A 13,906-nucleotide genomic window follows, 5' to 3' on the forward strand; every position below is an offset into this window, starting at 1 on the left:
ACCAAGCAGTGAGGTTCAGAGAGGACTGATGGATCAAAAGATCTGGAACTAGGTCCAGATTCCGATGTAGAAAGGGGAACCACACTTGTCGAGGCCAGTAAGGAGCAATGAGGATCAATGAGGCCTTCTGAGCGATAGCTTTCTGAATTACTTGAGAGATCAGTGGGAAAGGAGGAAATGCATACAGAAGTCCCCGGGCCAAACTTGGACTAGAGCGTCTCTGCTGGGTTGGCCTGGTAAAGGGAATAGAGTGAAATATTCTCTGCACTTGCTGTTTTGGGGAGTAGCAAAAGATCGCAGCAAGGCTGACCTTTCTCTCACTACAGAGTCTTTCAGAGACCACTCGTGAGGCATGAGAATAGCTCTGCTCAACTTGTCAATATGATTGGACTTCGCTGAGAAGAAAATTGCCACAGTCTGAGTGCTTCTCGACACAGGGGTATGATCTGGTTCCGCCTTGTTTGTTGATGTACCACACTACAGACATATTGTCTGTCTGGATTGCAATTGTTCCCAAGGGAAGAGAGTCTTGAAGGGCTTGCAATGCTAAAAGCACTGCTCTCATCTCCAGAACATTTATGTGCAAGTGGCATTCGTTTGGTTGCCATGTGCCCTGGACTGTCCTGCCCTGATAATGCCCCCACCCGATCAGGGAGGCATCCGTTGTCAGTGTAGCAACCGGAGGAGGTGGAACAAAAGGTCTTCCCGACAGGAGATGGGGGGAAGACATCCACCACATGAGATGCTTTTTGCACGCTTGCGTGATCACAATGGTGTGAGACATTGGAAGTTCCTGGTATGACCATTGAGTAAAAAGCATCCACTGAAGGATCCGCATGTGGTATCTGGCTAATGGAAGGAGAGGTATGGCCGCTGCCATAATTCCCAGCACCTTTAGAACTAACCTGGCTTTGATTCTGTTGTTGTTGAGAAGGAGTGATACCAACTTGTGAATGTCTGATATCCTTTGATGTGTTAGCCTTGCAGACATGTTTATACAAAACAGACTTATTGAAATGCCCAGCTTTTGACAAGTGTAATCTCTGGCCACCAGAAGGAGATGCTTGGTGGGAGCTGTGAGGAGCCAGTCGTCCAAATATGGAAACACCTGGAATCCTTGTCGTCTCAGGTGAGAAGCTACCACTGCCATGCATTTGGTAAACACCGGGGCAGTGGTGAGACCAAAGGGCAGGGCCCTGAACTGAAAATGACTGGTTCCCAGCCTGAAGCGGAGGAATCTTCTGGAGCGTCTGTTCATTTTATGTGATAGTACGCATCGAAGGTCTATAGAGCACATCCAGTTTCCTTTGCCCAAAGGGGAAGGATGGATTGCAGCGTGACCATCAATCTTGTTTTCTTGACTGATTTGTTCAAGACACTGAGATCCAATATTGGTCTCCAGTCCGAACCTTGAGTAGATTCCGGATCCTTGTTGGTCTGCTGGAACTGGCTGAATTGCTCTTTTGCAAGCAGTTTGGTGGAACATCTGGAAGGGATTTTTTGACTGATTTGGAAAGTGAAGTGATGGACTGTACCCATTTGTCTTGAGTCAGGGATAGCCAGGCTTCTGGGTACAGTGACAGACTGCCTCCGAAGATGGGCAGTCGGGCAACACCTCAGGGATGCTGAAAGGGCTTGTCAGGAAGGCTTCTGCGGACCATTGTTATTCCCACCTCTGCCTCTGGTGGGTCCCTTGAGATTGTTTCCACCCTTCTGGCCTTTGGGGGTAAGGCCTAGAAGGAGAAAAACGGACTCCGGCGGCAGAAAGGGTCTTGCCATCTGTCTCGCACCTAGTCAAGGTTTCTTTCACTTGAGGACCAAAGAGATGATCCATCAAATCCAGGCATGGAGGAGTTGGATATGGAATTATTCAACTTGTCTTGAAACCCGCAGCTGTAGGATAACATTTCACCCTTGATCAAGTCCCTTTGAAGCGAGTAAAATGGCACAGGTAGTTCAGATGGTAAATGTCGCTGAGGAGAACAACCTATCCATGGACCTAGATTCCTTGTTAGGTGGATGGACAGGTACTGAAGGATCAGCTAGTTCCTTCTTTGTGGCAGCAGCTACCACCATAGCATCCACAGAAACTCCTTTTGTTAAAAATTGTTTGTCTGCTGGAGCTGTTATGAACTTAGAGGGTCTCCTGGGAGTGGGGTCCACTGAATCAGGAGCCGTCCATGCCTTCTTAGCAACCACCTGCATGACACCCAGGAGGTGGAAGGGAGAGCCAAACGCCTCAAGATACACAAGGGTTGAGGGCTGGCCAATTTCCCCTCTGTTTCAGGATCTCCAGAATGTCTGCAAATGAGACATCTTCAGAAGGGGGAACCCTCAGAATCATCCAAATCTGTGTCTGACGTGATGGACTCAGGTGAGTCAATGTGTTTCCTCTTACACTTCCTCTTCCGAGGGGCTCTTCTGCCAAATCAGGAGAGGCCTCGAAGAGGATGAAATCCCACAGGGGCTCCTGAGGAGCTGGCTCTCTGCGGTCCGGGATGAGGAGCCTGAGGCACCATAGTGTCAGGCAGAGCCAGAGAGCTAAGAACCTCCTCGGCACCGACAGTGATGGCTGGACAAGGGTCCGATGCCACTCACCTCCGGCAGGACGAGGAAGTCCGGCGCCGAGATTCTTCCAAGGAAAACTCAAGAGAGTCGAAGGAGGAATATGTTGATGGACCGGGCAGGCATCGACTGATGAGTCGGGCTCTGAAGCATCTGGGCCAGTGCCTCGGACTTTTCAGACAGCAGGGGAGATCCTGGCCAAGAGATGGTGACCTGGACCGGTTGAGAAACCTTAGGTCTCGGCTCAGATGCGGGCGGAGTCAAGACCTAGATGCTTAGAGGGCTTCCCTGCTGAAACAGACAGGGAATCCTCTGGCTTGAGTAAGCCTCTAAGAATTAATTTATTCTTTCTTTCCTGCAGGACCCTGGGGCTGAAGCCATGGCACACACCACAGGAGTCGTGTGGCGTCTGTCAGAGACATTTTCTGACAGCTTCTTTAGACATTTTGTCTGAACAGGTGTACACAAACACGCACACAAACACACTAGTTATACCCTGTCAGGTTAATATAATAAAAAATAGTAGTAGTACTAGTAATTTAAACTACAATAAAACACACACACTCCACTAGGGAAGGAAAGGCCTATAGGCCCAAGGGAAAGAACCAAAGGTTCTTGGGAAAAAATTTTTGGGTAGGGAATAAAAGTTTTCTAACCTACTCTAAACTAAGTAAATATATTAAATTAAAGGGGTTTTTAAAGACTAATTTCAACAAGAAATAGTACTCATCAGGAACCGGTAGAAACAACCAACCGATCTGAGGTAACTCTCGCCTAGCATTGTGGGATATGGAACCAACTCTCGAGCTTTTAGAAACCCCATCCAGCAAGAATGAAGGCGAGATAGACAACTTAACATCCTCTGGTTATGATTTTCTGCACCCAACGATCAGTGGTTATCGAATGCCAGGCAGCTTGGTGCAAAGAGAAAAAGCCCCTGACTGCTTCCAGAGGAAAGCAATCGGGCCTCTCATCAGGAGCGCTGATAAGGTTGCCCAGAGAATGAATCCCTGAGACCCTGATTATGCAGACCCCCACTGCCTCGGTAGGGGCACCTTCAAGAATTTTTACCCCCTCTGCCCCTGGGAGTATCACCACATATGGCTCGGAAAGGACCCTGAGATTTTTTGTGCCACATTTTGCCGCTCCTCCGTTTCCTGTAAAAGGAACCTTGAGGGTTGGAAAAACGCAGACCTATGACAGACAGGGTTTTACCATCCTGCTCACACCTGGCCAGAGTGTCCTTCACCTTGGGGCCAAAAAGGGACGATGCTTCGATGGGAGCATTCAGGAAGGAAGACTTGAAAGGGTCCGCAAGGTCACAAAGGCGCATCCAGGCATGGCGTCTCATAACTATGCCTGAACCAGCAGCTCTAGCCACCCCCTTCTGTTGCATGGGAGAGCAAACTCATGGACGAACTGGAAATAGATTCCATGGTTGCGAGCTGCGAGGCAACTTTATCCCTCACCTCAGACGACACCTGCCCTGCGAGTGTTCCAGACAGTTCAGAGATAAAGTCTTTTTGGAGCCTTGTAAAATGTGCCAAATAGTTCAGAGACCATAAGGCAAAGGTCGCTGAAGCAATGACTCGCTTCCCCAATCTGCCCACGCTCCAGGACACACTGTTGGGTGGGTGAACAGTAGGAATCTCCTCAGCGAGTTCCTTTTTCATGGCCGCCGCCACCACCATAGCATCAACTGGTAAACCTCTGGACCAATGTGGGTTATCCTCAGGTGGAGAAAGTATCTTGTCAGGTCTCGAGGGATCGCCTCAATAGATTCAGGGTTCTTCCAAGCTCGCTGCACCACGAGATGAACTAGCTCGTCTGCAAGTGGGGTCAACCAAGAGGTAGATGGCCGGGCACGGAAAGCCTGCAGAAACACGGACTCCTCGGAACAAAAATTAGTGGGCTTCCAGTTACCCCTCTGTGTCAACATTTTGAGGAAGACTCCTAAGGAGACACCGTCAGGGGGTGACCGTGTGGACCCTTCACCATCATGAAAATCAGTGTCCTCTGTTAAGAGATTCCTCTGGCATGTCTACATGCTTTCTCTTGCACAATCTCTTCCTTGGGGGCTTCTCAGTGGGGACTTCTGGGGAGGACTTGGTAGACAGGGCACCCTGCAACAGGGGGTCCTGTGGCTTTCCTGCCTGGTGTCCCGGGGAGGTGGCCTGTGCCAACTGTAGCTCAGGGGGAGACATCTGGGGTTCCAAAGTCTGTGGAATGCTTCCAGAGTCAAGTGCCCTCTCCATAGCATGGAAGGCAGGTCCGTCTGAAGAGGGATGGGAGCCTAGAACTGAGGACAGCCTCGGAACCGCGGTCACACCCTGCTCCATCGAACCCGCTCCCGAGGATGGAGCCTCAAGCAGGACTGGTGCAGACAGGACTCCCAGCACCGATGACAGAGCCGAAGAAACACTTGGAACAGTGCCACGGAACCAAGGAGCCTGCAGCCCAATCACTGAGTTGAGGAAGGACCAGTTCAGCGGGAACCGGGGCCCAAAGGGACAGTCCTGAAAGGAGTGGGTATCCCCCTGGCTGTCAGCAGCTGGTCCACAAGACACACATCAAGTTCTGAAAGGCTCCTGGTAGATCTAGTGGATACTCCCGATGGGGAGTCAGGTCATTCTAGGAACAGACTGTACACCTGTCCTAAAAAAGCATGAATGGATGGAGAGTATCTGGTCCATGGTGTGGAATTTACCGGCACCGATGTCTCAGGTTTGAAGACAGGAAGCAGTGGGGTCAGATTCATACTCATTAGGGTCACAAAAGAGCTTGGCGCCAAAGGGGCACTCAGAGCTGACGTGGAAGGTTCAATCGAAACTGCAGCGATAGGTAAAGGCGTGCACTGTGCCAAAGTCGTAATTGTAGTGAGGTCGATAGTCAGAGCCGAAGCTGGTGCTGACATAGTAACAGTCGTAGTTGGAGCAGAATAGGTCAGTGCCGACGAGGCAGACATATGCTCTGAAGACAGTTTTGGCACTTTAGGTTTCATAGATTTACCCTGGTCGCCAGATGGTGAAGAGGGAACCAAATGGGGCTTTTTCTTATTCTTAGTTGGAGGGGGTGAGACCTCCATCGCAGAAAGGGCCTCTGAAAAGGGAGTCTTAAGTAGGCCTTGCAAGGTCAACTTATTCTTGCGTTCGCTCAAATGTGCTCTGACTGAAACTCTGACAAATCACACAGGGAGGTTGCACTGAAAGATGGGGCACCCCAAACAAACACAATCATCATGAGAGTCACCACTGGGAAGCTTACCCTTACAAGAAGCACAATGTTTGAAACCCGATGTGCCCTTTTTATCAGACATCATGAAAATACACCCACCAGTCAATGGTAGGATACTAAAGAAAATTTATTAAACTTTGCTATGTCTATATCTAAACTAATCTAAATACACACAAAAACTAGAAATATGTCAAAAAACGCACAACTATTCAGAAAAAGGAGAAAGAGAAAAATACCAACGATGGTATTCAAGGAATACCGCAAGAGTAGAGAGAGAAGGTCGTACCACCAATGGTACTTACAAGTTTACCAAACGTGTAAAAACAAGAGAGAAGGGTTTTAATACAACTATAAAACATAGAAATATCAGTATGAACCACAACCGTAACAAAAATCCTAAGAGATATCACAACGTTTTCACTTAGCTGAGAGCTCGGCTGAAGCGCAGCTTTACGGCTACACGGCAAATGAGATCAGAGTTAACAGGGAAAAGGGCATTGTGGGTAGAAGCTTAGCTCAAGAGTTTTTGGCTGGCGCGAGCTTGGTGTTAGGCCGACTCGGTTCAAAGGGCTCGGAACCGAACCCATCAGTGATGAATGGAAAGAAGATTAACAACATCAGATCCAAGTTTTCATATTTGGCAATCTGCAGCTAAACACCCTACTCAGACATTAAGGGTCTTGGGGAGGGATTTTACACCCATATTGTCTACGTTTTTAAATCCAGAGACTTTGGCATTCTTTCCCAGGCTTACTCCAGACAAATCACTTAAAATACACTGCAGTACAGTACAATTTCTACAACTATCCAACAGACTCTAGCTAAAGAATCTGCTGACCATAAGTGAAGGAAAGACAACGCTGTTCAATGTAAAAGATGTTTAATTTAAAAGAAGAATTTATCTATCTTAACTGCTACTTAAAAAAAAATACTGAGACTTGAGTGAAGTCCAGAGGTGTTGAAGCATAAGTGACAGCAAAAAGATATGGAGTTTCTCACAGAAGAAGGAGCTTATGAAAGAGTTCAAGATTGCAAGAAGTGTCGTTACCAAGGGAAAAAGTGCCAAAGGCAACCAGTCCACTAGCTGTAATCTCTGGACCAGACCAGATTCAGATTTTTGCAGTGGGTCCAAACAAAAACATTTCCAGACAGCATATAAATACCTGCAGAGAAGGAAAAGAAAGGATGAATTTTCATGGTAAAATATTCTGCAGTACAGAACTACCAAATGGAGTTTTTTTTCCCCTTAAACCAGAAAAGTATATTCTGTAAAGATGCAGCTGACCAGGCTACTTTACACAAACATATGGTGTGGAGACATCCCTGCAGCATTTTCAGAAGACCTTCATGAAATTCTCTTTTAGTGCAAAGAGGGTGTCATGCCACAACACAATGCAGCTGTCTAGTTGCTTAGAAAATGTAAAAAGTAAATAGTCTTCCCCTCCAAGGGATAGGTCTGACCCGTTTGCTACACAGATTTGACTTGTACAAAATAGTACTTGTAAAAAATCTGGGGTCAAGACTAAGCACTCTCCACTGTTTTGAGTTTTTGTAGGCAAATCAGATGAAGAAAATGATTACAAAATACGGGTTTCATTGTCAAACCGCACAGAACTGATAACAAAAAATAGTTCCTTGCATGTCACTCTGGAACAGAGATCTTTCAGTCAGAAGTAATGGGCTACTGGAAAAGTCTCCCATTTTTTTTCTTGTATACTTTTTACCTCTGTGCCTTCTCATACTAGTTTTGAGCCCATTTGTTCTCCCATACAGGACATTTCTTGCAGGGAGGAGAAAGCAAACGAGAACAGTCATCCAAACAGCCATGGAAATTGGTATCCCCCTCTAGCATTCTGGTATCAAGCTCATTTCCAGACATGCTCTATCCCTACCATAGTGGCCAACATGAGCCTCCATGTCACAAGCGGGGCCTCCCACGCCCTCAGTGTGCAAATGCATGCTTCCACCCACATTACTGTGGATGCTGCCACTGGACTGGGATGGGCAAGTCTAGATTTCTGGACTGAACATTTTCAGTATAATGTAAGCTGCTGGTTGATGCTAGTGATCAGCTACTCAAACTTACCTCTTCACCTCCTCCAAGATGGGCACCCTGGCATCAGTCATTTATTCCTATTTTCAGCTGTCCAGCATATCTTCCAACTAAGCTGCCTGTCAGGCTCTGGTGGTTTAAGCCATTGTCAAGACTCTATCACTCTAAAGCACACAGACAGGCAGAATAAAATCTAACATGAAGTAAAAAGGCTGCAGCAATATAAGAGAAATCAAGAATCTAAGTTCAATGGTGCAACACAGTTTCTGCTGAGACTGGAGAGGAATAAGGATGAACACCCTCCATAAATGCTTTCCTATGTTTTTCCTGTGCCAAACATCTTACTTCCATGAAATCATAAAGAAAGGAAAACAAGATTAGACTTCACTGCGAAGCTCAAGTTCAGGTCAAACAGCTGTGTGACATTTTCCACACAGTCCAACATGGGATCAACTTCTAGAATCAAGTCTCTGTTCTCGGCATAGAAAGCAAAATACTTCCAATCTGCATTATAAACAAAATGCATGGAAAGTTTCCAGGCAGACTTCACAACCTGATTATCAACTTCTGAAAGGTCAAATAAGGAATAGCGTCCGGTAATTTGCACATAAAAGCCACCAGTAAGGTCAAATACAAGACTGAGACTTATTTGGGTGGGCAATATTTAAATTTGTACTGGTCCTCCCTGATTTCTGATAACAGTAGTTCCTTGAGCAGACCTCATTAACAATAAATCTTAACACGTGGTCTCAAGCTTTTCAGTTAAATTTTCATCAACAGTGGCTATATTCTCTGTAAGGATAAAATGCAGGCTTTGCATACCTTATGTTTTTCTTTGTTCTCTTAAAATGCACTGTCATGTTCTGGAGCAAGGATAAGCAACAAACCCTTTGGAGTTGGGCAGTTGGCTGTAACTTCCTTACCATAAACAATACGAAATGATTCAGTTTTTGAGGCAAAAATTGTCTTTGCATTTTATTCTGTTGATAAAGACGGCCTCCTGTGTTTTCTTCAGAGCTAAAAACTCCTGCCATAAGATCACAAAACTGAACCTATAATGTCTCACTATCTAAATTACTGTATTTCCATACAAACTGCACCAACATGAGTTACTTCCTTGAAAGAAAAATTGCCAACTAGTTCTTGCTCATTACATTTAGCAGGTAGAAGAAGAGGAGTACAGGCATTCTACATTTTGTCAAACAGCCCCTGAAGAATAGGTCTAGGTCAAGCTTTGCAAGGACCAGAGAAGGTATCAAGTTTGTAGTGTTTTGTAAAAGTATGCACAGAGGACCACGTTGCAGCCTGTAGAATACTTCCAGACACCAACCCTTTACAAAAAGCAGCAGATGAAGCAAAAGCCCTGATAGAGTTGGCATTGACCCTGTCCGGAATCGTTCTGCCACTGTGAGTATAAGAAAAGGGCCTTCGATAACTCCTTGGAAATAGTCTGTTTTGACACAGGTTGTCCCTTCTTACTCTCACAAGAAATGAGCAACTAATCTGAAGATCTGAAAGACTTAGTTCTGTCAAGACAGTAGCAGAAGTGTCTGGACATCCAAGGTATGGAGTATCCTTTCTCCCTTATTTTTAGGTTCAGGAAAGAAAATGGGGACATGGGTAGTTTGGCTTAAAGGAATCTCTGATGCCACTTCAGGCATAAAAGGAGGATTAGTTCTCAAAGAAATCCTGTTCCTGTGGAAAATGAGATTGGGTTGACTTACCATAAGAGCTTGCAACTCCGATACCCCTCTTGTAGAGGTCAGAGCAATCAGTAAAACTGTTTTCCGTGTTAAGAACCTCAAGTCAGCCAGGTTAGCTTGTTCAAAGTAAGTGTTAGCCTCTCTAACACAAAATTAAGATTCTAAGGAGGGGCTACTTGTTTTCTTGGAGGCCTCTCATGCAAATTCCCTTTCGAAAACATTTTGACATAAGAATGAAATGAAAGACAAAGATCTGTGGGTAGTTATGCTAAAATAGCTGATACGTTAACTTTGCTAGAGGAGTAAGAAAGGCCACAGGATAGTAACTCACACAAATACTGTAAAACAAGAGAACAACCAGCCCTAAATTGGTGCTGGTTATGTCATCACCAACTATAAAACCCTTTCCATTTGGTAATATATGATTTTCTAGTAGCAGGCTTTCTTGCCTCCATTAGTACTTGCTGCAGTGTCCTCAGTACATTGGTGCCTAAAGGGAATAAAGACCTGCTCATCCAGTCAGTCAATTGAAGTTGAATGGTGTCAGGGTGTATCAAACATGCTTTTTCGTTGTATGAGTAGATCCATAAGCTTGCTCACAGACTGGTAAATCCTACAGGCCATTTTTAAATGGGGAAGAACCACAGTACCCTGAGTGACAAGGGAGTCACCACAATGACCTTGGGGGATTCCTACTGAATCTTCTGAAGTACCCTGGATATTAGTGGAAAGGGTGGAAAAGCATATAGAAATATTCCTGTCCAAGGGGGGAAGGTATCTGTCTTCCAGGTCTTCTTGAATGGAGTCCTGAAGCAGAATCATGACAGCTGATTGTTCAGAGAGAAGGCAAAGAGGTCTATTTGAAGAAGTTCCTACAGACAGACCAAATATTTGAAGTCCTGCTCTAGTTTCCATTTGTGAGGGTCTTCCTTTGTCCTTATCAGCTTGTGTGCAACACAGTTTTGCGATCCCATAAAATTTAAAACATTTATATTTAATACCATTTACAAAAGCTGAAACAAAAATGTTATAAAATTAACTGGATACAAACCACTCACAATTAACCAATACCCAATGGCTTCAATACTCCTCATATGCGGAATAGAGGTATACAAGCTCAATGCATCCAAAGTGCACATCAAGTGGTTTTGGTTATATTGTATTTGATCCATCAAAAAAAATCTGTAGTATCTTTTATTCAAGCCCAAACCAAATTAAGTTGTTGTGTCTTTCGGCTTTTCCCGGTTAGGGGTCGCCACAGCAGAACTCCGGTCCGCTAATGAATGGCAGATAGATTTTTATGTGGCGAGTTGCCAGCCCTGATGCACAACCTTCAACGAAGGTAAGCCCATTCACGCATGTCTCCATGCAGAAGACGCTCTAGCTGAAAATCGAACTGGACAGCGTCTTATTGGGAGGCGACAACACTACTGCAGCACCACCACCGCAACTTCTGAACCAAATTAAGTAAAGGTCTCAAATAAAATTCCAAAACTTCTGAAATGGGTCTGGACATACCAGAAATAACAAGTCTTCCTGGAGTGGAAGAAACTATTTTGTACATTTCAGACAACGTAGTAAAAACAGCCAAACAGTCAGTGTTTTACATCAGCGGATTTCTAACTTGCTGGGTAATAATTCCTTTATCAACAATCCATCAAAATCTGATCTTTTATTTAGGTAACAGGGTAGGCTTGATTGCTAAATGTGCACAAGTCTCATCATAAAGTTGCTTGTAAGCCTCAATCTTTAGTTTCCCAAAGCACTATGTTTTACCCTTTATCAGCTTGTGTAATAAAAGAAACACAACAAAGATGTAGTTAATTGTGTCAAGGCTTTTTTCTCAAATCCAATCAATTACCAAAATGCTTAAATATCAAACATTGATTAGAATGACCTTAATTAATAGACTGCTCAAAAGCCTTAACAGTTGGGAGATATGGTAAGTTGAAAACAAGGAAGCATAAAACTTTAATGCTGGCTCACCCACAGCAGCATCTTGGGTGGTACCTTTACCATGATGCCAATACTTCAAATTTAAAATCCTAGTAAAGAACTTAACATCTTTAATTACATCCAGTACAGCACTAATGACAAATTAGTGTTTAAACTGACTTTGGTATTCCTTAGCTGAAAATTCAATTTCCTTATTAAATAAAGGTTTAGGGTTTGCACTCTCAGTTTATACATCTTTAGTGGGTGTATACACATACATATACGCACACACTGCAAAGGTTAACCTTGAATTTGAACAACATGGCTTATTTTCCCCATCTCACATTATACGACAAACTAAAACATAAATCAACAAACCTGCACTGAAAACCAGTTCTTAAAATGTTGCAGTTACGCGTAGTTCAAAGAAATAAAATACCAAATATTCCTTGTAACATATTTAAATGCTGTACACCAATGGTATGGTATGCCAGCAATAAAATTTGCAGAGTACAATTCAAACCCACTTTTGAAATCAACTAGACTACAAAATCCCATTGGCTATACTGCACAGCGAAAGTTGTAAGGAACTGTAAAAATAAACCAACAAACTGTAATAGGAACACATACAAACCACAATTTAAGCACAAATGAAGCTCCAGGGCAAATCCAGAGCTCCTGGCCTTCTTTGATTTGCTATGTGCTAGCTACAAATAAAAACATCCTTCTCAGCTCTGGACTGGCTATCTTCAGTGGGTCTATGTCAATTATTCGAACGCTTAAAATGTTGAACGTTATATGGTCGAGACCAAATGTTCGGCATTTCAAGTGTTCGAAGGTTGACTTTTAGCGGTGCCGTACGGTGCAGAATGGGAGAATTTCTCTTTTCTGCACTGAATTGAGGTCTCGGAGATGGTATATTTAAGTGGGTGTGGGGGTTGCATATGTTTTTCTTTTCTTTTTTTGTATTAGATATTCGAACTTCCAAATATCGACCATATGGTATTCGACATTTTGGATGTTCAAATATTTGACATAGACCCTCTTCAGTTACCTCCTCTTTGTACTTTCTGCAGTAAAGCAGCTTGGGCCACTGGCATTGACAATGCAATAAATGTATGTACTAAAATTTGCAGTCACGTTATTAAATTACAAATGTGGTACTACCCTGAATCACTGCTGCCCACTTAACAGTAGTGCGAAAAAGGCACTCAATACTCTCTGAAGCTCTTAATTACTTCCCCATTACAAACATCAATCAACTCTTCACAGGAGTTCATAAAAGACAGTATGCTCCTCGCAGATCAAGTAAGCTTAGAGTAACACAGGAGTAATCCAAACAAGATAAAGGGATTCTGCCAAAATAGTAAAGCAAAATATTGGAAACCAGTACCTCTTCTTCTCTGTTGTAAGTATAGGAACATTTGAATTCTTCCACCGGGCCATGACATTTTCCAGCTGTACACTTCTATTCAGCGCAATAAAATATCGCTCTAGAACAACTAGCCTTTGCTTCAGTCTTCGAGCAGACAACGTTGTAGTGGCAGTCTGTTTTGCTAAGGACTGCTGCTCTTTCACCAGTACTTGCAGACACTCCTTCAGTTCATGAACATCTAAAAGCATGTTTTAGACAATTAGAACATTTTTGAAGTTTACAGTATTCCCAGGGGGAAAATTATCAGTTCTGTAATTAAAAGCAGTTACTTCACGTTCCACTTAGTAATACCAAGTATAAACACAGGTTTTCTACCAGGTGGTATTCCACTTTCCCTACCTTCTTACCAATGCACAAGTTTAAATTTTCTTAGTAAATATGAGGTACAACGGCCATTTTTTCACCTATGGAGTACCACAAAGTGAGGAGGCACTGAATATGAGAAAAACAATGCATTCTAACTTAAAAGTATGCTTATTTTTTTTCCATTCATGGTACATCAGACAAAGGCTGCACCTTATAACATAGAAGGTGCAAAAAGCAGCTTTATACTGCACAGATGGGTTCAACTTATTACTGCCACTTCTATGGCACCAATCAATGATGCCCCTTACTGATGCACCTATGCAAGTCTTGCTTATAAATTGATATACATACATAAACACGTCTTTCTCTCTCCCTGTATGTATATATACACACACACACACACACATATATATATATATATATATATATATATATATATATATATATATATATATATATATATGCGCGTACACACACACACACATTTTATATACACACACATGGGGTGGAGGGTGCAGGGGGGCTTGCCCCCCTGCAAAACTGCAAACATTTGTGCTGTAGACGTATAATTCATATGTCAGCTTCAGCACAAATGCCTGAGGGTCTGACATCATTCCGAATTTAATCGAATGTGGATGTCATGGTGATGATTTTTGATATTCCATTGAAGCAAAA

The 13,906-nt window shown here is 43.6% G+C and overlaps 1 protein-coding gene across 1 annotated transcript in view; it reads right to left on the minus strand.

Moving 5' to 3' along the window:
- Window positions 1-13,906, minus strand: part of HERC2 (HECT and RLD domain containing E3 ubiquitin protein ligase 2) — a gene marked incomplete in the record, with an annotated part of 3,551,743 nt that overhangs the window by 3,233,752 nt on the left and 304,085 nt on the right. The window contains 1 exon segment of the mRNA XM_044072055.1: window positions 12,884-13,103. Coding sequence (XP_043927990.1) covers window positions 12,884-13,103 — 220 coding nt within the window.

Source organism: Protopterus annectens, chromosome 5.part0 (assembly GCF_019279795.1).
Source record: "Protopterus annectens isolate FY-2018-M chromosome 5.part0, PAN1.0, whole genome shotgun sequence".
NCBI lineage: Eukaryota > Metazoa > Chordata > Ceratodontiformes > Protopteridae > Protopterus > Protopterus annectens.